The sequence below is a fragment of the Salvelinus sp. IW2-2015 genome, linkage group LG20 (assembly GCF_002910315.2).
Source record: "Salvelinus sp. IW2-2015 linkage group LG20, ASM291031v2, whole genome shotgun sequence".
NCBI lineage: Eukaryota > Metazoa > Chordata > Actinopteri > Salmoniformes > Salmonidae > Salvelinus > Salvelinus sp. IW2-2015.
The window spans coordinates 11,246,065-11,272,834 of record NC_036860.1 but is presented as its reverse complement, the minus strand read 5'-3'; the positions used below and the strand labels follow the sequence as shown (position 1 = coordinate 11,272,834).

Sequence of the window (26,770 nt, the reverse complement as noted above, 5' to 3'; positions counted from 1 at the left end):
ACACACACACACACACACACACACACACACACACACACACGTTCCCTGGCCTGGCTCCTACGGATAGAGAGACCCACAACACCCACACCAAGTAATTAAGTAACCAAGTCATTAACACACAACTGCCTCATTAATTCATAGATACATGCCATGCAGCCTCCTACACATATACACCTACAGTACTGCCAACACAGCACTCAAACATATAGCTTCCATTACTTGTACCGAAGTGAGTGCACGCACACACCTGCCTCTTGACGGTAGTAGCGTTCTTGCGTGCTTGCCTTTCATGATWTGCACCAACACACAAGTTCTGCACTACAAACCCCACAAGCTCCGACTGACACACAAACAAACATACACCCATGGTTTGACAGCTGGGATAGGGAGTGGAAGTGTGGCCAACGATCAATATAATGCAATCAATATTATGCCACCCATGCAAGCGACACATGTACTCTCTCTCTCTCTCTCCTCCCCCCTGTGATAATAAGGCAGGGTAAACAGTGGAGCGTCATAATGCCCTGCATGTGTAAACACCATTAGAGCCTTAAACGGGACAGAGGTGCTGCTGAGGCTGCAGCACCACAGTATGCTAGCTGGATCTAGCCCTAGGGATCAAAGTAGATCAGGCAGCCTGGCAGGCAACAGTGACAAGGGTCTGTCCTCCACGGAGCACGGTCCCCACCATCCTCTGTGCCTGTTAGTTAGTGCCATGGCACCTGCTTAGTTAGTTTGTTAGCTTGCCATGGCACCTGTRGTGCTGGTTGTCTATCGACCCTGTAATTTCAAAACAGATTGGTGGATGAACACAAATTACAGTACAGCCCGGCTGCGAGGGTGGAGGTAGCTGGTTTTTCTTTAAGTGTTTACCTCCATATATCAATGTTGTTTTTTGCAAGACCGCTGTCCTAGATTGGTTTTAGCTTCCCTAGCTGTGCCTGTGAAATCAATCATTTACATTTACATTTACATTTAAGTCATTTAGCAGACGCTCTTATCCAGAGCGACTTACAAATTGATCATCAGTGCAGGATGCAAAGCAGGCAAAGGCTTGGCGTTCTCCTGAAGCTCAAAGACCTCTGTGTGCTATTCCTTTTCATTGCTGTGTGCTTCCTGCTCTGCGGGGCTTCTGTTTGAAATGTGGGAGGTTTGAACAAACTTGAAGATATCTGGTAGTTGAACAAACAAGGCATTCATCACTGTCTACTCGCGTTGTTTTTCTTTCGCTCCCTCTCCCCCATTAGTTGTAATGTATTGTTTGTTAAGTCTGGTAGAGGCAGACCAAGTTCTGCATCGCATCGCTCACGTCGCAGCGCCGGCGAGGCTGCAAAGCCTAATGAAATAATGGTGCTGCGCACCGTCTTTTTATGGGCTCGTTCACAATTTGTCGTCTTTGCAGTAGACGTTGTTGTCTTTTATATGTGCTGCAACTTTTTCTTTGTCATYGTGCCATGCCCATTTGTCTTTCATCACTTTAAAGAGAAAGCCACATTTCCCAGCAATGGGACAATAACACTTTTCTGAATCTGAATCTTTAAATGAGCCATTTGAAAAGACACCTCTGAGGCTGCAAAACGAAACACTGAGAGCATGATGGAAAATGTATTCACGGGCGGTTGACTGTGCTGTCTTGTTCCGTATCCATAAATGCAGTGTAAGTCTTCTCCTGACAGTTGCATGTTTGGCTGCTTTGTCACACACCATGGAGGAATTAACAGCTTACGTCTGTGGCTAGCACAAGCCTAACGCTAGCCTGGAGGAAGATTTGTGTAGTGACCATGGAGATTCGATCATGAGCTGAGCAGAGAAGAAGAGAAGAGAGAGAGAGAGAAAGGAAAAAGAAGAGAGAGAGAGAGAGGAGAGAAATTTAATTGTCCTGTGTACCTACCATTTGTACATACAACCACTTGTATATATATATATATCGACCATTTTAATTCTTTATTTTTTGAGAAAAAACTTCTTATGTGTAATGTTTACTGTTAATTTTAATTGTTTATTTGCACTTGTTGTATAATATTATCTACCTCACTGTGCTGTGTGGCAACGTTAACACATGTTTCCAGTTGCAACTAAAAGCCCTGCGAGAGAGGAGAGGCAGAAGAAGAGAGAGTAGAGAAGAGAGAGAGAGAGTAGAGAGAGAAGAGAGAGAGAGAGAGAGAGAGAAGAAAGGAGAAGAGAAGAGAGAGAAGAAGGAAGAGAGAGAAGAGAGAAGAGACGAGAGAGAGAGAAGAGAGAAGAGAGAGAGAAGAGAGAGAGAAGAGAGAAAAGAAAGAGAGAGAGAAAGAGAGAGAGAGAGAGAGAGAGAGAGAGAGAGAGAGAGAGAGAGATGAGAAGAGAGAGAGGAGAAGAAGGAGAGAGAGAAGAGAGAAGATGAAGAAGAGAGGGAGAGGAGGACGAGAGAAGAGAGAGGAGAGGGAGAGAGACCAGCAGGGAAGGGCAGAGAAGAAGAGGAGGAGAGAGAGAGATGAGAGAGAAGAGAGAAAGAGAGAAGAGAGAGAGAGAATCCTTGTGGTAATTTGAAAGCACTTTGTCTCTCCTCTTTCCCCTTCGGAGGTGTTTATAGTGGTTGTTAAAATTTGATCGCCCTCAGGCCAAGAGCAGGAAAACTCATTTAAGTTGTGTGCCAGACCATAGTGACTTTGCGGAAAATGTCCAACTTACTGTATTTTACCTCACCAACCACATCCTCTGCCAGTGATCTTCTAATCCAACACTCATCAAGCCACTCAACCATCGAAAGGCCCTCAGTCTCGTTATAATAGACCAACCTTTAGCCATTTGATTTCTCTCCCCAAGTGGGATTATCAACTTGGTTTTTTAGAATATATTTTGAGAAGATTTTGGAACCACAACCTCTTCCCGATTTGATTCATTTCAGAAGTTCTGCCTAGACAGCTGCTGGTGTGCTGAATGTCAAGCAGGGCACCTTTTCCTGCTGCTCCAGACTATCGACTCATCACAGTGAGCAGCCTGCTCACTTTAGATAAGTGAAGCTTAGACACTGTAGCTAACAAAAACAGCCGCTCCTTATGGGCCACCAAGGCAGCCGGAGGCACCTTACTCTCGACAGCTGGAGGAGGTAGTGGCTGTCAAGGCCTGCGTCCCAATGGCACCCTATTCTCTATTATAGCACTGTGGGCTCTGATCAAAATTAGTGCACTATATAGGAAATAGGGAGCCATTTGAGACACAGCCAAGTAGTCCCCCTCTCATCCTGTCCAATCATTACCACGTTGATATGAATGGAGAACAGAGTAAATGCTGAGACAAGAAGGAAACTAAGCTAAATGGAGGGAAAGGGTCGTTTCGGGTTGATGGGCCGATAGCCAGGCGTGGTTGTGTGTGTGTGTGTGTGTGTTGTGTGTGTGTGTGTTTGTGTTTTGTGTGTGTAGTGTGTGTGTGTGTGTGTGTTGTGTGTGTGTTGTGTGTGTGTGTGTGTGTGGGAGTGTCTAGCACCTGTCATCAGCCACTCAAAGATCCACACAGTGACAGCAACATCCACTTACATGGGCCAACGTTGGCCACACTTCCACTCCCTATCCCAGCTGTCAAGCTTCAAGAAGGCCCGGTCCCTGGCTCTGGAGATAAAGAGAAGGATGGAGGGTTGGCTGGGGGAGGAGGGATGGAGGGATAAGGGAGGCCAGCAGCCACTGCCAGTGGGAAGACATATGGCGACGGAGACCTCCGTGGCCGTTTAACCAATTTTCTGCTTCTGAGTCCATTACCTTCCACTCTAGAGCTGTTTTGCACCGGCTTCCACTGTTCCTTTCTCTCTCTCCCCATCCAAACATCATCATTCGGCATTGCAGAGTAGTGTGGCTGGAGACGACTGTTAGGATCTGTGCTCTTCTACATCAGAGGCTAAAGTGGAGAATCCTTTGAGAGTGGAAAGTGATTGGGTTCTAATGGGAAGATTAGGTATTTGGATTTCAAGTATACATATCAAAATGAGATATTAAGTATTTGGATGATGTGTACAAGGCAACATATGCGACCATCACTGCCGTTCGCTCTTCCACGTCTTGGGCTGGAGTGGAGCTGAGATATTTATTCAACAAAGAGTTTGTGGAATCCTTTGAGTGGGAAATYATTCTAATGGGAAAATTATGTATTTGGATTTGAAGTGTACAGTACATAGCAACATATGGGACTCTCTTTATTGCTGGTAATGTCCATTCGAGGAAATGTATAAATTCCATTTAGACAAATAAGGGCAAGGGGGCATTGTTGCTAACAAAACCAATTGGACAAAGATTTATTGATACCACATTTGATCAGTGGAGGCTCCTCAGAGGAGCAACAGGAAACATAAAAATTCCAGGCATATGCGTTGTTAGTGGCTGTGACGTAGGGTTCAGCAAGGAGTTGATGGACAGTCAGAAGAGAGAAAGAAATGGTAGGAGGGACATCCCAGCTTCAAGTGGTGTCAGATTTCACACCCTGCTTCACGCAGGCAGAAGAGTCAGGGCTACCGCTCAATGAAAGCTATTTTGATCTACGGTGACCACAGATCAATTTATAAGCGAAAATGTTGGTCGGAACCGGTACGAGAACCATTTAAGAGGCTTATTAATTTATTGCCACGGGGCCCACCAGAGTAACTGCTAAACTGCTTGCTGACTCTATATTGTACTGCATCATTGCATGAACGCGTTAGTTCTAGTAGCTATGTTGACTTTGACGTTAGCTAATATGGTGACAACAATGTACTTTCATTCATAGGCTAGGTTGTAGCAACCTCATGGTGGGTTTTGGGAAAAGTTGAGTATCATGTAGTAGCCTAAACCTATCAGTGTTACATTGAGCTGGGTGAATGGAATATGAATGACAGTCATCCAATATGCTGTCATAGAAATAAGACCATGCTCATAAAAATAATAATGATCCTTCCTCATCTTAAATGGCACCGACCGCCACTGCATCTGATTGGTGGAGGACAGAGAAAATAGGAATCAATGTAAGATTGACAGATCAATACCAAAGCTGATAGGGACGTTTATCTCCATGAAGGTTACGTCTAAAATTATAATTTGCCCTTAACCGGCATCAGAGCAGAAAAACTGTAGACAGAAAGGAAGCCCTGTTTATCAAATAGCCTGTGGGAATTTCATGTCCGAAGAGGCTATACTCATCTTTGCTTTTTATGCTGCTGCCAATATATTCTTCTTACTTTAAGGTGCATCAACAGCAACTTTCCACTAGAGTGGATTAAGTAACTGCCCTATGCGTGAAACACTGACCCATATAAGCACTGAGGCTCTTATGAGAAAGGCCTTGCACTGGTTTAGAGTATGACACAGTTGATCAAAAGTTAAATTCCCCTTTCATCCTAAAACCCACTGAGTGTAATCAAAGTCTAAAGAAATATGTGTTTGTCACGCATCACAGACATCACAGACTCCATTTATCCCCCTTGCCTTAACTCTTAGAACATTGGATCATTTTTTATCCCTATAGGAGAACACTTTTTGGTTCCAGGTAGAACCCGTTGGTGGTGAAACATATTGTACTTAGAACCTTTTAGTGGTAAAGGGCTTTCCACGTAGAACCTTGCATTAGTGAAAGGTTCCACTTGTTTCCCAATGCTGTCCCAGTTGTTTTGAAGCACGAAGCAAGATAGAAAATCATGTAGGATGGYCCATTAAATCAGATCTCTCTGGCACCGCCTATAATTCAACATGGTGTCACTTGGCCCTGATGCATTGACATATCTAAGGGTCTGTTTGTCAGGCTTATCTGCCACGCTAGCCTAATTGTAGCTAGCATGCGTACTGGCGACCGACACTTAAATCTCAATATAATGGAGTCTGCCATTGGAGCTGCTACCCAGCTCCCCCTTAATAGCATGCACATCAGTAGCAATTCAACTGTGACAGGGCAGTACAATTTGTCACATATGATCAGACATGATAGGGGTTTGTATGATGTCAGACGTTCTGCTGTCACAGGCTCTCTGACAAACATCAAAGCAGTGAGTAAACTGTTACTACAGAGTAGTTAACTAAGCTGGATGTCTGACCCGCAAGACTAGTAGCCTTTGCCATCACCAAGGACCTATTAACAACTAGTATTTGGCCCCTCTATTTTCATGTCTTTTTGAATTTCGATTTGTTTTGGCTAATGATGCAAAGAAGGCAAACATCTTTGATTTGGTCTGCTTCTGAGCACTGAACTATTACACCATTTGGTAGTATGGTTCAAACTGGGTCTGGGGGCTCAGTTCTGTGTATAACAATTGCAAATGAATTCTAATAGGGAAGGGAAGTAGTTCTGTTTTGTATTTCAAAGCCGCTTTCTTGTTAGCTATCAGATGGAGATGGAGTGCATTCTCAAAGCATGAGGCTTGAGTCGTCGTTGGTGATACATTTTATTTACCCAAAACAAAGGCAGTCTAATTATTCATAGGTTACATTTATATTGGAAAGAGGGCAAAAGCTCCATCTGTTGTAGAAAAACTGATTAACACATTTCCTTTGAGGTGCCTGACCTCAAACCAGCAGTTTTATAATTACTGTTAGGGCATGAAGTATACTGTAGATTTGGATGAGATAAAGGACAAAGACCTACCAAATGACTACAGTACAATGCCAATACTGCTTTTGACAGATACGTTTTGAGCAATGGACACGAAGGAGGCGTATATTTAATAACACAGGGCATCAGATTTGGTTTTGACCATGACTAAACGATGCAGTATTTGCTCATTTAAAAAAAAAAATATCACCTTTAATGAGGCTTAATGTGGTGGAACCAATTTAAAGTATTCATAGCTGTGGGTCATATAGCACATTAATTAATGTCAATATAATTAAATTGAGTCTCCGCCATATTAACTTAGTGCCACACTAATAAGGTGTCTGTGATACCGCTGAAGAAATCGTCAATCTTGTACTCCTTGAAGTGGAGGATCAGAAATGGACATGTTACAAGTGAATACAACCACAAACACCAACGCAGTATACTGATACTAGAAAACATTAGGAACGCCTTCCTAATATTGAATTGCCTTTTGCCCTCAGAACAGCCTCAATTCATCGGGGCATGGACTCTGCAAAGTGTCGAAAGCATTCCACAGGGATGCTGGCGCATGTTGACACCAATGCTTCCCACAGYTGTGTCAAGTTGGCTGGATGTCCTTTGGGTGGTGGACCATTCTTGATACACATGGGAAACTGTTGAGCATAAAAAACTGCAGCATTGCAGTTCGTAACACAAACCGGTGCCTATGGCACCTACTACCATACCCCGGTCAAGGGCACTTAAATCTTTTGTCTTTCCCATTCACCCTCTGAATGGCACACATACACAATCCATTTCTCAATTGTATCAAGGCTTAAAAMTCCTTCTTTAAACTGTCTCCTCCCCTTCATCTACACTGATTGCAGTGGATTTAACAAGTGACATCAATAAGGGATCATAGATTTCACCTGGATTCACCTGGTCAGTCTATATCATGGAAAGAGCATGTGTTCTTCATGTTTTGTATACTCACTGTGTATCTCCCATCAAGAAATCCTTCAAATAGATGACATGAGGACAACTATATTATAGAAGAAGTCAATTGATGTTGCATTACATTGTCTCGTGTCAATGGAGAGTGAGCTAATGGAGACATGCTTTTCGACTCATGCCATACGCACTTTGCGTGGGTTGTACCTCTCACGCATCACTACTGTCACACACACAACAGGGGAGAGAAAGAGAGAGCACTACTACAGCAGCCAGCGATGCTCTTAAACACATTCATTATGGCAGGGGGGAATTAAGAGCAATTCGCTCACCCCATCCATTTGAAGTATAAATAAGTCATGTGCTAGCCGCTTAGCGTGAGGGAGTTCAATCATAGTATATACTGTGTCTTCACTGTGAGCGGCGGGACATCACTTGTGAGCGTTGATTAAAAAAAATATATGACATATTTCACCAGAAGAGATCGGTTAAGTGTGTGTGTGTGTGTGTGCTTGAGCATGTGTTTATGTGTGTTTATGTGTTTGTTTTGGCTCTCATTAGCTGCAGAACAAGCATTTCATATAGCAAGCACCCATCACTCTTAATAAAGCAATACACACATTGCCCTTGGTAACATCATCTCCCCATGTGTAAAGTTGTTTCAATGTTAAAAATAATTGTTTTTCACTTAGTTACTAACTTCACCTAGCATTTCAAATTCCACCCTTAATTCAGTTGTCAAGCTAAATCCTGGCACTAGGACGGACAGAAAAGAGCAATGGAAAAATTGTGGGTTGTGTGAAGTTCAGGACATACTCCATTGTTTTTCCAGACTGGGTCATCCAATCAGAGAGAGACTGTGGCAGCTTGAAGTTATAGATAAAGCTCTTTAATTTTTCTGCCTGACCAATTGGGTGAAAATAACAGAATGTCTGGTATTTGGATGATGCTTGTGGTATTTGTAGTTTTTGTCATAATATCACATAGCATGATGGAGGATTAGTTGTCTGTGATGTATTAAGACACTTTACTAGACATAAAATCCATTTAGTGGTTTAGAGTGCTAATACAATGTTAATACATGAATATCTCTCTAACATCCACTCCGCTTTCTCTTGGCCTCTGTAGCATTTTGGCCCTCACAGGCACACACAGGGCTGACTCTTGCCTCTGTGGGGAGGGGTTTGTTGAAACCAACAAACCTCTTACACTCCACAAGAAAAATAGTTATTTCTCAGAATAATTTCAGCCTTCCTTGAACCTGAGGGTTAAGGGGATCATGACAGGGGGTGATGCTGTCTCGTGTTTGGGGGCTCAGGGGTTAGTGGAAGAACAACAATCCCTGGATATCAGTMTTTCCAAAGCAGGGATCATCTCCACTCTATGTGTATCATCCAACTCTATTTGTTCTCAGAACCAACCTGCCAAACAGCCAGCCAGGCAATGTATCAAAACACTGACGGTTGTTCTTGTTGACTGTAGTCAGCTGCAGTGAACCCATTCCTACTGCATGCTCCAGCCCCTGGCTCCATGTCTGTGTCTGTGTGCCTGTCAAGCCTCTTGTTACGCAGCCTCTCCAAGATGGAGTTGGGCCAATAGTGGTGGATGGGGATGAGAATTGAGAGCGTGAGGACAGCATTGCCATTTGTAAGAGCCCAGCGTATATATTACATGTTGTTGGTGCCTGGTACCTATTGTCAGACCTGGATTATCCATTTTACAGACGGCTGCTGCTGCTAACGCTGGTGTAGTCAGACAACCCTCTGTGTGTGGCTTAGTCAGTGACCACAGACACATGCAGAAACAGACACACACATACATGGGCACGCACACAGACACGCACACACACAGTAACTCTCTCCAACACACACACACACACACACACACACACACACACACACACACACTATCTAATTGAAGAGGATTTTATGAGGTGCCATTCAACTCGCATGGAAAGGCTTCTGGCAAGGCATGTAGAACCCTGTCTGAAACTTTGGATAGTATAAACATTAGATGCATCATGGTTGTGTAATGTCAATGCCATTTGATGTAGCGCAATGTCAATACCATGTGTTTATGCCTTGTTAGTATATAAGGAGGACCAATGTGAATCGCAGAACAAGGTAGTTGGGATAAACTCATGTTATTTGTCTCGACTTTAACCAAGAGTCCTAGAATCTCTCCCCTGAAACCAGTGTCCGAACACGGTTCAAAATGCACTTGCCTTCCAGCGTTGTCACATTGTTTTCCGGATTTACCATCAAAAGTTTCCGGGAAGTAGGAGAGCCAGGAATCATGCTGAGAAGCCTGGGAGAGAGTCGTGGGTTTCCGTGGTGCAGCACAGTGGGGAGAGGGAGGGATTTCAGGCACTTGACTTCTCTACCCCAGCGGTTGTTCAGGCAGCTTAGGGTTTTGATACTCTGCGAAGACTGAAGCCCTTTATTTTTTTCAAAACCTGTGTCTCTATTCACTCACTATAGTGTGTGGTCAGGTATTATATTTGTAGAACCCTGTATTGTGTGGGATCTTGAAACGTTTTGGTGAAGCCACAAAGTGATATTGTGTTTGCACAGACAGTCAGACACTTTAAGGGGATCGGTGGTGGATAAAGGAGTGAAAATTGCCTCTCCGGGTGTTCTTTCATGTCCTGATGGGCTGATTAATAGGCTCTGACCTGGGCACGAACCTGGCTTCACTCACCACACAGGTGCATTGCTGATTGGTTATGAGTGCCATGCCCTGAGCTCTAAAGGAAGCCGTAGCTCAAATCCTCCGTTATATACAAATTAAGATACAATACTGGCTTTGATCTGATTCTACCTCTTTCTGTCCAAGAATGGAAAACAAGAATGGAAAGAATGAAAAACAACATTGTGGCAGTCACTCTGCCTTGATTGAAGGCCTGCTGCCAGCCAGTGTATCAGTTGTATAGCCAGTTGGGCCAGTGTTATCCGGTGAACTCCATTAGACAGATAGTCAGGTAGTCCTGCTAAATGACTTAAATGTAATGTAATGTAATGTAATGTCCTCCTGGCACCAATACGATCCACTTTCATTCACAGTCAACAGGAACTCGATAGAAGATCAAGAGCAATTTCCATTGTTGACCCCTTTCATTTTAGCAATTGCATTTTGACAACATACATTTTCATTTTTGAAGATTATTGATAATGCATGTTTTCTGAAGCATCAATGTATGTCTTATTCAGGGTTTATAAAGGCTTCACTAAGACAAAAGTTGTAGTTTGTTTAAAGTGGAACCAGGAAGAATAGTTTATCACATGCACTGACTATGGACAGTCAGAATTAGATTTAGTTTCAACCCTTTTGGCAACTGCAGATTGGGAGCAGGGCTATGGTGGCCTGTTTGAATTACCATGTATTGTTCATTGTTTACACTTTTAGGCTAAGCTGTCGGGGGATTTGCTCATAAAATGAACACTGCTCTGCTGCCAGTACAATTGTGCCTAAAAATGTCTTATATTGTTCTAGTTCTATTTTTATTGCTTTGTGTAAGTTGATTTGACCTTCTCTGTTTGATATTCTGGTAACTAAACCACAGTATTCAGTATTCGCACAAAGTCTTTTCAAACTTGAACAGACCCTCACTCGTTTCATCCCGTCTGCAATAAGAAAACTGCAGAAAAGCCAGAGGGCAGGACAGGACAGGGCACACCGTGAGGTTGTGGCTAATAGAACACTCAAATAAAACTTCCCTAAATGAGGATGTGCAACAGTACTGTAACTTAGTCAGGGTCAGTTGAAACGCAAGTTTGCCTTACGGTTGATCAAGGAGCAAAATTGGTACACTCAGTAAAACAGTCCATCACGAGGCAGACAAATACAAGCGATGGTATCTCACGCAGACTTTCCAAAGCCTGTGAGAAAGCTATCCCTGCTAACACATTTGGTTCCGTTGAAGTTGTGGGAACGGAGCCATACAGTATGTTTCCTGACCGGTAAAACTTAACGTTTTTAAAATGTTCCGAGAAGAGAAGTGAACAAAATCAAATCAAATTTTATTTGTCATGTGCGCCGAATACAACAGGTGTAGGTTGACCTTACAGAGAAATGCTTACTTAAGGCTCTAACCAACAGTGCAATTTTTAAGTAAAAAATAGGTATTAGGTTAACAAAAGATAAGTAAAGAAAAAAAATAACAGTAAAAAGACAGTGAAAAAATCTTTTTTTTGCCTCTTCTGGGAATGTTTTTTTTAGGTTGCAGGGAGGTTCTGAGAATGTTTTACTCTGGTTCCTTGAAAGTTTTTATGGGAGGTTTTATTAACGCTCTTAGAACAGAAATTATAGGTTATTTTGCCTTTTTTTTATTTATTTTTTTATTGTGACTAGGCTTCAGTGAGATTCAAAACTATAATCTTCTATTCTCTATACATGTACATGGAATTAGTCCACTGCGCCACCAGGATGGAGCTAGCCCGCCATGTTTTTTTACGCATACAAAGCTCTTCATTTTAGTCTATTGAAACAGACCCCATTTAAAAGGAAGCAAGCACTCATTAAGACGAATACATCTGAACACACTTATCAAGATAGAGGATAGAGAGAGTTTTGTTGATGCTAAGAACAGAATGTAATTTTTTTTTAAACAACATTCTTTGAACGTTCTCTTGTGGTTTTTATGTTGTTGTTTTCTTAACGTTCTCGGAACAGTTTGAAGACTTTACTTTCCATAGAACTATGAGGAAACCTGTTGGAAACGTTATGCTGAAGTACTGAAATTGCCAAAGAAGAACATTGTTTCTTAATGTTTTTGGAACAATTTGATATCATGACTTTAAAATGAACCATGAGGAAACGTTAATGTGAAGTATTGAAATTCCCACATAAGAACGTTGTTTCTTAACGTTATTGGAACACTTTGAGTACATTACTTTAAGTAGAACCATGAGGAAACCTGAAGGAAACATTATGCAGACAGTACTGACATTCCTATAGTAGAACATTGGTTCTTAACATTCTCTGAACTATTTGAGAACGTTCACGGTTTTACATTTCTTAAACATTACCAAAATTGAAATGAAATGTAACCATGTTTGAACTTTTAGGAAACGTTCTGTTAAAAAAATGAAATACCAATATATATATATTTTTTGTCAAGTTACTTAAATGTGCTGAGAATGTTGAGAAAGCCAAGCGTCTATCCTGCACCATTACCAGAAAGTTGTGGAAAGGTTATATGCAAAATAACCAAAAGACAACCACACTCTCACCATTTTTAAGAAACATATGCATATTTAAGAAACACATAACGTTCTCAGCTCGGTAGCTACCTTTAAAAAAAACTTCTCAGCATGTAGTGTGTGACAGTTCTTTTTGTGATAGCTTTACCCATGGTTGGCATATAGGCTCCATTTTCCCATAGTGTGCAATCAGTTTCGCTGGAGTGAACCAGAGCGAATCACATGAAGTCAGAGGTGACAACATATGTCTCTGCTGGACAAACCACCTTTAGGTTATGAGTTGAACTCCCTCATGCCTACATGTTCTGCTCTGTTTAAAAACTGACTGAGGGCAGAAGGCTGGCTTCCTGTGTTTTCCTTCCTCTCCTCTCCACTCTGCACAGAAGCACTCACTCTGGGCTATGTGTAACTCAGATGTTTGTTGGGGGAGTGTGTGAGTGTGTGTGTGAGTGTGTGTTGAGGGGGGGGGGGGGGGGTTGTGCGTTCGTGCCAGAGTTTGGAACCAAATTTATTTCTGTTCTGTTCCACTGTTCCGACTAGCAAAATAAAGTTCTGAACCGGTTCTAACAACAAAAAAGCACAGGTTTATATCATTCCTTTCTCTTCCTTTTTTAACTTGAGAAATCCACCGTTTTTTTTAACATTTAGCTCATTAAATGACTTCTCCAATCAGTGCGGACAAGGCAGGCAAGCTAGTTGTTTACATGCGTGATGGACAGATGAGTGTAGCCTATGGCGCAAGATGTGTCTGAAGTTTTGTGGGTGGGAAGAGAGCGAGAGAAGGTTGAGAAGGAGGCTTGAAGCACTGGACATCTTGTTATGACATGCATTCTCTGAATTAGAACCACAGAATTATACTTAGGAGGAGCGGCTTCCATAGAGGAACTTTGAATGTCCTTTGAGCTAGCTAGCTAACAGGCTTGTGTGTGCAGAGTGGCACCAGCATTAAAAACAAGTCTTGCCTTTTTGTAGTTAATGAATCCAACGTGAAACGTGATAACTAGGCAAATAGTATCCTTAACTAGTTTTTAAAAAGTTGATCCATTCTTCTTTAGCTAGTTTAAAATATATTTCCTGAATCATGCTTGTAACGCCAGTACAGTAGCCTGTACTTCGGAGGGGGAGGGGCAGGTAGCCTGAACACACACAAACACTGGCAAAGATTTTCAGCTTGCAGGAAGACACTGGAATACATTTCTGGGTGACAGAGTGAGGGCTTTGCATAGGCGCTTTGTTGCGTCTTTATGTGSTACTCGAAAAAATGCCTGGAATGTTCCTATGCTTTTAAAACAACAGTTCTATTCCAGAACAGTATGGATCACTTTCGTTCCCGTTTCCGTTTCTGTTCCTTGGATCACTTTCTGATCCGGCTTTCAGTTCTGTTCCCTGAACCTATTCTAACCCCTGGTTTGTGCTCGCATACGTGCATGATATGTGCCTTGATATCTACTTAGAGGTGCAGTTTGTGAGTGACAGAAGTTTCTTTGCTCCTTGTGGATTGGGATTCATTAGCTCAGACATTCTTTCTAATTATGGTTTGAGAGTGATTCACAGATCTGTTTCTGATTTAGCAAAAATCCCCCATGGGACGGGTTCTTTTCTCATGCTTTTGATATTAAGAGTGGAGACCTCCCATTTAACTCCACCCAAATTGAGGCGAGCAGATTTTCTTTTGATTTAAAAAAATCAGAAGCCAGCTGATAAGTATTTCACATTTAAACTGCCAACTGCACTTTAAAAGTATACATTTTTGAACACACGCAAACAYACTCACTCCTACCCACTTTGATTAGGAGAAGGATTAAGTTGTATAGAATACTACATGGGCGTAATGAGTCAATGACCCCTGGATATGTCTCCATGCCAACCTGCCCATGACCCCTGGATATATTTCCATGCCAACCTCCCCATGATATAGATATACAGTAGCTCCTTGCCAACCCAGATTTACCTCTATCTCTCTCTCTCTCTCTAGGGACTATGGATATATAGGTACTACAATGACTTGGGATTTAGGGACAACAAAGACTACAAAGTCCCCACCATTCTGTCACCCTTAATTTTCTTTGTTTTTACCAACCATGTACTTAATCAAATGGATTATAAAGTTGGCATTACTTAGCGCAGAAGTGTTATGCTTGGTAAGATATTCCTCATGTGTGAAAGATACCTGCTGTGCATCATCTTCACACCACATGGCAGTGTCTGAATTAGTTGAGTGAATTAAATGAATTAATGTTGTACTGTATTGGCCAGCTGCAGTGATGATGTGTGGTCATTATGCGGCATTAGAGYGCATTACTGTAGAACCACGGCTAAGATGTTGCCAAACATGCTAATTATGTGAATGTCAGTCAAGAAGTACTTTGATGAACGTGTGATTGCATTATCAAGGCTGACACAGTTTTAGTAAAGATTGATTGATCAAATATTCTGCCAGCTTATTACTATGGAAGACTGCATACAGTGGAACTACATTTCTTAGAAAATTACCATAGAAAAGCAAACTAGTTTTTCAGACAGTTCCACTACTATCCACCGCAGAATAGTAATTTAACACTTGGGAAAGATTCCACGTCTTGCTCATCCTGTTTTTAAGCTGAAGGTTATGCCAGAACATGCTACTGACACAGAGCACCATTTTGTTGTGATAATGAATCACAGTTAAGAGACAGAGCATATAAGTAGAGCTCCCTGAGAGGATAAATAATGTTTCAAGTGCAGCTCCTTGTGACACACTCTGAATTCTGAATTCTTCTTTCATAAACAAGGACACAAGCAAAGCAAACAAGCAAGCAGATGAGGTTACATAAAAACCCCATTAATGTTCTCAAGCAGTCAAGGCTATTTTGAGTGTACTGGCTCAACGGCAGACCAGGCCTCTGTGTGTGTTTTTTATYTTATAAATATTTTATATTCTTGCTTCCTCTCTTCACGGATTATTGCATTCCAATTTCAGCATATTATGAAATGTAGGTCACAAATCAATTTAGTGTCATTTGTAGGAAACCCCAGAGGTGGGATGGGGGTAGGAGGAGGGGAGCAGGGTCTTAGATTAGCAGGCCACCGCCTCTTCTCCTCTTCTCTGTCTGGGTGTGTGGGCATTGAAATACCTTTTTCCTCGAMGAAGGGCCTCAGCGCCTATGGCGATAGAGGCTCTTCACATGCGACCGRCCACAGAAAGAATGGGCGGTTTGAGTTTATGAAATACGGACTGCATGGGTTTCATTTAGCCATCCTTGCAACAGGTGGAAAACATGTATTTTCCCCAACATTTTTATTCCGCCAACAATTTGGCTCGCGGGTGATTTTATTTGCTTTACAGCCTACATGACAAGCTAGTGCAATATGCATGCATAAATGACAAATGTTTGTACTTCAGGTTCAATGGAACGAGCTGAAAGTTTTAACTCTGCTGGTTGTTCGTTATACTGTACGTCAGGCAACCCTATAGGGAAGTAATGTATATAAATAACATGAACAATTCATGCCACAAATGTAAAATATGTGCATAAAACCAACATGTAAAATGAATGTAGTATTTTACGATGCTGAGACTGGGAGTATGTCTGATAGTCAATTCATTTGATACATTAGCATCATTTTTTATTCAGTGAACAGCATAGAAATGCACTATTGGGAACTTGGGGATATTTTCTGCCTTTTTGTGTGGGAGGTAGGCTGACTAATGCTAGACACTAGACATAGTGTCTGCCTATGTTTCCCTCGTCTCAAGTCGACAGTGAAGTTCACATCAGTACTAAACTTATGTCATCTGTCTTTTAGATAACAATGTGTTTTACCCCAGTTCCAGAAACAGACTGACTAGACTTGTTTTCTCTTTATTTATTTCTCTTTTCCTTTTCAGGTGCTGACCATCTGGGCTGTGGTGATCTCTGGGACAACGGCTGACCTGACCTGTGATACACTGCTCCTGCTGTCCACCAATCTCACTGGTGAGGCCCTCCTCCAATCGTCTAAGGACAGTTTTCTATGCGGGCGGGGAATATGGTGGAGGAACATTTTTGATGGTCTATCATGTTAAATAGAGAGTTGAATCATTCTGAGTTTATCCCATCACTGAATAGGCACTGGTGGAATACTGTACATAGGCAACAACAGTCACTATTGGTCCGTCCACAGCATCAGTGGCCAACAGCAATGCAATTGAGCAAGAATGTGATCCCAATAGAAGTCCATATGCACTTTGTAGTCTGAATCACCTATAATAACACAAAGCTTTCAAAACGTTWTTTTTTTTAATGGGAGGCTGAATGGTATGATTCCTCATGTGTTTTTCTGCTCCTCATTAAGAAAAATAAGATTTGGGTCTTGGAGGTATGGTTCGATGTGGGTGTGTTACGTTCACTATATCGTACCCTGGCAGTTATTGTTGTTTGTCCCTATTGAGTCATGGTAGCAACCATTTTCCTTCAAAATAGTCMGAATGAATTAAGATAAATCAAGAAGTCTGTAATTAACTTCAACGTTTTTGCCGAGGAGGTCTTGGTCGTTCAATTTGATATCTAGCTAAGGTGTCTGGTGCGGTATTTCTCAAGTACATTTTTTTTGCATGAAAACTAGAAGTGCACTGCAGTATCGAGTCAGCTGCTACTACGCTCAATACTGATTTTCTGCTGCTCATGAAGGCTACCTATTGCCAGAGTACAGTATGCGTCTGTCTGGCAGTGTTTCATAGGGAATCATGTTACAAAGTAAATTGCGGTGAGACACAAGGTGCTCGCAAATGTGTTTAGATTTTTTTTTATATTGAATATTGGCAGTTTGGATGCATGTGTGCATTGTCTCCATTTGTAATTTTGCCAAAACAAAGTGGCAGACTCGAGTGATTACAATCAAACACATCAGCAAGTTGCAACTCAATAAGCTTAGGGGCCAAGTGTTCTTTCAACATAACATTGGCGACATGTTGTCTTATGTAAACAAGTCAGTAGTTTGAGAAACAGACGCCTCAACTGGCAGCTTCATTAAATAGTACCCGCAAAACACCAGTCTCAACGTCAATAGTGAAGAGGCGACTCCGGGATGCTGGCCTTCGAGGCAGAGTTCCTCTGTCCAGTGTCTGTGTTCTTTTGCCCATTTGAATCTTTTATTTTTATTGGCCAGTCTGAGATATGGCTTTTTCTTTGAAACTCTGCCTAGAMGGCCAGCCTCCYGGAGTCGCCTCTTCACTGTTGACGTTGACACTGGTGTTTTGCTTGACTACATGACAAAGGCGTGGGCAGGAGATTTCCATAGGCTGTGGGATCTTTTTGCATGAACAGTTTATCAAGACTGTCTAATCGTCTGTGATGGGACTTAGAGTTGCACCTCAGTTACCCTCAGTATCGATCTATGAGTAGTCTGTGATGATTGCAGTCTCTTTTCCATAAAGATTAGCCTTCCCACCCCCACACCTCTCACCCATCACCCTCCACTTTCACTTCAAAGGCCAATCTAAAAGATTATGTGGAGCAGTTGCTCTGTGTCGTATGTGTGAACACAATGTGTTTGAGGACTTGATTTTGGTGGAGCTCAGATCCGATAAGATCTACGAGGATGGATTATCTCTAAGTTATCAGAGACTACGTGTGGAAGAGATGTCATGTTATAGAGCACACTTCATAGACCCGTCTTTATAGCTTCTTATGAGGGTTTGACCGACAAGATTCAAGACTCATTTGACCTGTAGTGCAACGATAGTTTGACCTGTAGCACAAACCTTCAGACAGGTGTACCGTCGTGGCCAAAAGTTTTGAGAATGACACAAATATTACATTTCACAAAGTCTGCTGCTTCAGTGTCTTTAGATATTTTTGTCAGATGTTACTATGGAATACTGAAGTATAATTACAAGCATTTCATAAGTGTCAAAGGCTTTTATTGACAATTACATGAAGTTGATGCAAAAAGTCAATATTTGCAGTGTTGACCCTTCTTTTTCAAGACCTCTGCAATCCGCCTTGGCATGCTGTCAATTAACTTCTGGGCCACATCCTGACTGATGGCAGCCCATTCTTGCATAATCAATGCTTGGAGTTTGTCAGAATTTGTGGGGTTTTGTTTGTCCACCCGCCTCTTGAGAATTGACCACAAGTTCTCAATGTGGGGAGGTCTGGGGAGTTTCCTGGCCATGGACCCAAAATATCAATGTTTTGTTACCCAAGCCACTTAGTTATCACCTTTGCCTTATGGCAAGGTGCTCCATCATGCTGGAAAAGGCATTGTTCGTCACCAAACTATTCCTGGATGGTTGGGAGAAGTTGCTCTCRGAGGATGTGTTGGTACCATTCTTTACTCATGGCTGTGTTCTTAGGCAAAATTGTGAGTGAGCCCACTCCCTTGGCTGAGAAGCAACCCCACACATGAATGGTCCTCGGATGCTTTACTGCTGGCATGACACAGGACTGATGGTAGCGYTCACCTTGTCTTCTCCGGACAAGCTTTTTTCTGGATGCCCCAAACAATCAGAAAGGGGATTCATCAGAGAAAATGACTTTACCCCAGTCCTCAGCAGTCCAATCCCTGTACCTTTTGCAGAAAATCAGTCTGTCCCTGATCTTTTTCCTGGAGAGAAGTGGCTTCTTTGCTGCCCTTCTTGACACCAGGCCATCCTCCAAAAGTCTTCTCCTCACTGTGCGTGCAGATGCACTCACACCGGCCTGCTGCCATTCCTGAGCAAGCTCTGTACTGGTGGTGCCCCGAATCAACTTTAGGAGACGGTCCTGGAGCTTGCTGGACTTTCCTGGGCGCCCTGAAGCCTTCTTCACAACAATTGAACCGCTCTCCTTGAAGTTCTTGATGATCCGATAAATGGTTGATTTAGGTGCAATCTTACTGGCAGCAATATCCTTGCCTGTGAAGCCCTTTTTGTGCAAAGCAATGATGACGGCACGTGTTTCCTTGCAGGTAACCATGGATGACAGAGGAAGAACAATGATTCCAAGCACCACCCTCCTTTTGAAGCTTCCAGTCTGTTATTCAAACTCAATCAGCATGACAGAGTGATCTCCAGCCTTGTCCTCGTCAACACTCACACCTGTGTTAACGAGAGAATCACTGACATGATGTCAGCTGGTCCTTTTGTGGCAGGGCTGAAATGCAGTGGAAATGTTTTTTGGGGATTCAGTTAATTTGCATGGCAAAGAGGGACTTTACAATTCATCTGATCACTCTTCATAACATTCTGGAGTATATGCAAAATTGCCATCATACAAACTGAGGTAGCAGACTTTGTGAAAATTAATATTTGTGTCATTCTCAAAACTTTTGGCCACGACTGTACAGTTGGCTACACAGAGGGCCATAAAAAGTGAAGAGCTTTAACGTCAGAGCATCGAGGATATCATGTCAAGCACATTATCTAGACATGTCAAAKATGAAATCATCCATATCTCCCACTCACCATGATAGTGTTTGAAATGGGATTCAATGGGAAAAATTTTGGGTAATTTCTTTGTTTCCCTTTTTCCCAGTCTGTTAAAAGATGGCTACTTAGAAAGGATGCCAAATATATTTTCTCAACAATTTATCATACATTTTCACAAGAAATTGTCAGCCACCACAGAGGATAGGTTATTTTGTGTCTCTCAGAGGAAAAGGTCCGAAATATTGCTGGATATAGAGTTTACACAGAACAAAATGTAAAATGTAAAACAAAATGTTTCTTTCTTCAACTGTCATTCTCATGTCATGAGGTCACCACCTTCTCCTCGAGCACTCTTGGGAAATAAACAATGCAAAAGTTCTGAGATGACACACATTGAACGGGAACATAGTCTTCCCTGCCCATCAGACAATTTTTCACAGCTATTTATTCCTTATCTTTTCAGCTTCCACATGAAAGGTGAAAACACAACTTAGGGATGGGCATGAATGACATATTACAATGACAATATACTACTCCAAAATACCCCAAAGACCAATGTATCAAAATCAAATAAAACATACTTCTGCAAAGTATTATATTTAATTAACATACATGTATTTTCTTTTTTAGAATGCAAAAATACAATTTGCAAGTAGCCAGSCGAAAAGCAACAACATTCTCAGTAACGTTACGGAAACGTCTTACTTACTATGACTGTGATATGTTGTTGTTCATCTACCTAAGTTGAATGCACGTTACTCTGTCTGCTAAATTACCAAAATGTAAAGGTATATGTGAAAATTAACAACTGCAAAGCACACTGGGAACTGTCATTGGCCTAGTTTAGCGGTCATCAGAGTAATACTCAGCATGCTTTGCAATTATAATATTTTAGATATACAGTGCATTTGGAAATTATTCAGAGCCCTTTAATTTTTCCACATTTTGTTATGTTTCAGCCTTATTCTAAAATGGATWAAAAAAWKTKTTTAAATACTAATCAATCTACACACAATACCCCATAATGACAAAGGATTMTTTTTTATTTTTTTAAATATCAAAATTACATAACTATTCAGATCCTTTACTCTGTACTTTGTTGAAGCAAGCTTTGCACACCTGTATTTGGGGAGTTTTTCCCATTCTTCTCTGCAGATCCTCTCAAGCTCTGTCAGGTTGGATGGGGAGTGTCGCTGCACAGCTATTTTAAGGTCTTTCCAGAGATGTTAGATCGGGTTCAATTACAGGCTCTGGCTGGGCCACTTAAGGACATTCAGAGACTTATCCCGAAGCCACTCTTGCATTGTCTTGGATGTGTGCTTATGGTTGTTGTCCTGTTGGAAGGTGAACCTTCGCCACAGTCTGAGGTCCTGAGCACTCTGGAGCAGGTTTTCATCAAGGATCTCTCTGTACTTTGCTCCGTTCATCTTTCCCTCAATCCTGACTAGTCTCCCAGTCCCCGAGGCTAAAAAACATCCCCATAGTATGATGCTGCCACCAACATGCTTCACCATAGAGATGGTGCCAGGTTTCCTCCAAACATGACGCTTGCCATTCAGGAACAAAGAGTTCAAAAAGGTGCCTTTTGGCAACCTCCAAGCTGGTTGTCATGTGCTTTTTACTGAGGAGTGGCTTCCGTCTGGCCGTTCTATCATAAAGGTCTGATAGGTGGAGTGCTGTAGAGATGGTTGTCCTTCTGGAAGGTTATCCCATCTCCCCAGAGGAACTCTGGAACTCTGTCAGAGTGACCATCGGGTTCTTGCTCACCTCCCTGACTAAGGCCTCTCCTCCTAATGCTTAGTTTGGCCGGGTGGCCAGGTCTAGGAAGAGTCTTGGGTGTTCCAAACCTCTTCCATTTAAGAATGATCGAGGCCACTGTCTCTTGGGGATCTTCAATGCTGCAGAAATGTTTTGTCACCTTCCCCAGATCTGTGCCTCGACGCAATCCTGTCTCGGAGCTCTACGTACATTTCCTTCGACCTCATGGCTTAGTTTTTGCTCTGACATGCACTGTCTATGTGGGACGTTATATAGACAGATGTGTGCCTTTCCAAATCATGTCCAATCAATTGTATTTACCACAGGTGGACTCCAATCAATTTGTAGAAACATCTCAAGGATGATCAATGGACACAGGATGCACCTGAGCTCAATTTCAAGTCTCATAGCAACGGGTCTGAATATTTATACATTTGCAAACATTTCTAAAAATCTGTTTTCGCTTTGTCATTATGGGGTATTGTGTGTAGATTGATGATAGAAAAAGTAATTGAATCCATTTCAGAATAAGGCTGTAATGTAACAAAATGTTGAAAAGGAAAGGGGTCTGAATACTTTCCAAATGCACTGTTCATTTAGCAGACACTCTCATCACACAGTAGCGCCATCAGACTTTTGATACCAATGTAGGGTGAAAGAGGACAACAAAAATGTTAACAGCTATATGAAAAATTGTATAGAAAAGTATTTTGAAAATAGAAATGACAGCTTTCGAAAAATCTTGTTCGAAAATACATTGAGTGTAGTTCATCCCAGTGTAATACAAAATGCAAAATACTCAGAAGAAATTCAAATACAGTACATTTAACAGAAATACTGCCCATCTCTGACGAGACTAGAGCTTTGCAAATAAACTATGCAAATACAATGGGGTTCCAAAATTATTGACACCCTTGATAAGATGAGCAAAAATTACTGTATAAAATAAATAATTCAAATACTGAGTTACATTGTATGTTCCCAAAAAATATATGTTATACTAATACAATTGCTCAGAGAAAGAGATTTGGTTTAACAAGTAATATATCTTAAATGTAAAAATAAACACTTTTTTTCAATACCTTTCAATACCTCTGTAACGGCTGTCCTCGCTGACAGAMGGAGAGGACCAAAACGCAGAGTGGTTAGTGTTCATTATTTAATGWAAATCAACAAAACACTTCAAAATACAAAACAACCAACAAACGTGACAAAACCGAAACAGTCCTGTGTGGCACAAACACTGACACAGGAACAAACACCCACAAAACACACGTGAAACCCAGGCTGCCTAAGTATGATTCTCAATCAGGGACAACGATTGACAGCTGCCTCTGATTGAGAATCATACCAGGCCGAACGCACAAAACCCCAACATAGAAAACAACACATAGACAACCCACCCAACTCACGCCCTGACCATACTAAATAAATACAAAACAAGAGAAAACAGGTCAGGAACGTGACAACCTCACCTTGCGAAGATAACTGCACTGAGCTGTTGTATGAGTTGGAGAACACATTGGGAGGGAGCTTAGACCATTCCCCCCTACACAATCCTTCTTAATATAAAATCCTTCTACATCCTTGGTATCCCTCGTCTGCGCTTATGGACTTCCTTCTGCAATTCAAACCACCAGTTTTTATTGGGTTTGAAGTTCTGATACTGAGATGGCCATTGCAAAATGTTGATGTTGTGGCCAATTAACCACTTCTTTGTGGATTTTGATTTGTGCTTGGGGATTTACAAAAAAAATGTATTACTTGTTAAACAAAATCTTGTACAATTGTATTAGTATAAAATAATATAATAAAAAAAATGTTYGCATACAATATAGCTCAGTATTTGCCTAGTTAAATAAAGGTTAAAAAAAAAACGCTGATGAAGCTGCACTATTGATGTTGTCTCCCTTGAATTAGCCTGCTAATTGGATGGAAGCCATTTTCAACTAATGCAATAAGCAATTTTCTTCTTCCTTTAAGGATCAAATTAGCTTGTGTGCAATTAACTATTTGTGGCAGTTGGACCAGCGAGCGATGGTTCAGTAACACGCACGCACACACCCACCCACACACACACACACATACACACACAGTGCCCAGTTCTTTAATTAGCCTTAAGTGCTTTTGAAGGGATATCGAAGGATAAGATGCACATTAGCCACTACTTGGTTGGAATTAAGCAGCTTAGTAAAAAGCAAGAATAATGCATAGTCCTTTTTTATCCATAGCCTTTATGAGCACCCTGTTGACCTACAAAGGGAAGATACTGTGGCAAATTGTTATGAGCAGAGAAAAGAGGGGAACGTGATGATAGTGGCTTATGATTAAGGTCATTGCAGTGCTGAGAAAGAACACTGAGGATGTCTAATAGACAAGCTATTAACGCAGAGAGAAATCATCGACTTTGTTTAACACAATCTTCTCAGCCCACTTCAATAAACTGTTCTAAGAACTGCTGTTTAGAAGTCAGCGCAATCAAGGGCAATGGCTGGCGTCAATAGACGTTGACATATCAAACTTGTGGGTGTGTGGTGGGGGGGGGGGGGGGGGGGGGGGGGGTTGTGCAGCAGTTGTTCTGTTTCCATGGTGACTATTCAACAGAAAAACTTAAATGGGGATATGTACAGCGGCCCCCTCACATTATTACTTGCTGCTGTGTACACTTAATAGTTCCAGTAAGATATGAACACCCTCCATAATTGTATAGCTGGTTTTTTATTCTATAGGCTTTGTCATTTCATTCACAAAATTCAGAGCATGTTTCCTATGGATTTGATTTTCCTTCCCACCAATGCTCACCATATATCCTGCTATCTGCAGTAGAGGATGTTTACTCCTTCCACATGTCAAGAGAGTACTCTGTGTCTCTTCTCTCATCTCTCCCTCTCTCTCCTTTTCTGTCTCATTCTCTCTCTCTCATCTTCTCTCCCTCTCTCTCTCTCTGGCTCCATCCATCTCTGATATCTGTGCCCGTTAAACAGAGGGAAGCTTTGGGAAAGTATGCGGATCAAACAGTGATTAACATCTCATCTCAGATTTCATGAATCAATTGTCTGTCTCCTTTAATGGGCCTCTGAAGGCCATGATTTATCAGTGCTATTACACAAACAAGTTGTTGTTGAATTGGTTGTAGTATTGAACGTCTCCCTTAAAAACTTTCCGACATGACTACCATAAGTAATTCCTACATTCTAGCCTATTTGTATTTATCCCGGAATTGCCTGGGTAGATCTCTTATCTACATAGCTTATCCTGTACTCATCACACAGTTACTAGTAGCTTTCAGTGTGTGGGAGAGAGAGAGAGAGCGGTACTGCCTATCCTGCCTATCCATCAATCTTCACAGTAAGACAATTATTGAGAACAAAAAGCTTGATTTTTTACTTGAAATGGTGTGAAAAGATGATTGCAACTGTTTTAGGCTCTGTTTCTAACATCTGCGGTTTGCATGAGTCATAGTTTATTAATTGAGCAATAATCTTGTCAAGTTGCGTTACGCCAGTCAGCGGTGAAATGAATCACTGGAACGTGTGTGTGGGATGACTCGCTCACATGAATGAATGCAAGGAATAATTATTGGTGCGTGAGCACAGCATTTAGGTGAGTGGATAGGGCTGGATCAGTTTTTTTTTAGAACCCGGAGAGTTGACTGAGAACACATTCACAGCAACAGCCTGGGGAATAGTTACAAGCTGGGGATAATTAGGTGGTCATGATAGTACGAGGGACAGAACTGAGCCAGAACACTGGGTTTAACACCCTACTCTTACAATAATGAATGACCAAAGAGAGTCAGGACACCTGTTCAATGTCCCATCAGAAGACAGCACCCTACACAGGGCAATGTCCCCAATTACTGTCCTGGTGTATTGGGGATATTTACTTTTAGACCCAGAGGAAAGAGTACCTCCTACTGGCCCTCCAACACCACTTCTAGCAGCATCTGGTCCCCAATCCATGACCAACCCTGCTTAGCTTCAGAGGCAAGCCAGCAGAGGGATGCAGGATGGAATGCTGTTGACAATTGTTATGATAGCTGTTTAGAGGCAACAGTACCACCAGTGCACTGAAGAGTGGCACCTTTCTCTAGTAGTTGTGTGATATTTGAGTTCTTGATAGAATTTGAGACCAGTGTGAAGGGTATACTCTGAGAGCTACAGTAGGTTGACTAGCTGGAGGACAACTCCAACTCTGACCTCTCTTCAGTTGCGTTCAGTCAGCCGCACTGACCCCGTCTGGTAGAATAGAGGGCATTGACCTCTGCTACTGCACAGAAGACCATCATGAGATGGGACTTGGTCTTGGGAGATGGTGATCTATTAGATTGCCCATGAAATACATACAGTACTGTGAAATGATTGTTTATTGAGATGGAAAAGCAAATTCAATACTGTGTATCTCTATGGTTTTTTTGAGGTATCAGCGAGATCACAGGGATCCGTTTGTACTGTATTGGCGCTGAGCCTGTATAGGTTGCAGGGCATGTTATCTCAATGGCCTGGTCCTTTGACATATAATCTACCCATGCAGGGGCTCACTGAACCTGAAAGCTCCTGAACTAACGGTATAGGATCACTAGGGACCTGCAGTCTCTCTGGAATAATTCCAAATGGCACCCTATGTAGTGCACTAGTTTTGACCAGGGCCCATAGGGTTCTGGTCAAAAGTAGTGCACTATGTAGGGAGTAGGGTGCATCCTCCTAATTATAACTATTTATAATGGATGGACTGTCACAAGCCATGTCCAGAGCCTGTTCCCTGTTAGGGGAGGATGTTATGGTAATGTTTGTGGAGCGTGGACACAGTCATCACGAGTGAGTACGTCCCTGGGGAATTCCTCTATTATAGAATAATTCTGAAGATGGATTGTAGGACTTGTGTTATCAATGTAGTAACACACGTGCTGTGTGTGGCTGTCTGTGTGACCTACCCTCCAACTAGCAGACCGCAAGTCCTCACAGTCCCCTCACATACTACAGGTACT

The 26,770-nt window shown here is 41.9% G+C and overlaps 1 protein-coding gene across 1 annotated transcript in view; it reads left to right on the top strand.

Moving 5' to 3' along the window:
• Positions 1-26,770, top strand: part of crhr1 (corticotropin releasing hormone receptor 1) — a 159,221-nt gene that overhangs the window by 14,698 nt on the left and 117,753 nt on the right. The window contains exon 2 of the mRNA XM_024013493.2: positions 16,525-16,612. Within this exon, the coding sequence (XP_023869261.1) occupies positions 16,525-16,612 (88 nt within the window). The remainder of the gene's footprint in view (positions 1-16,524; positions 16,613-26,770) is intronic.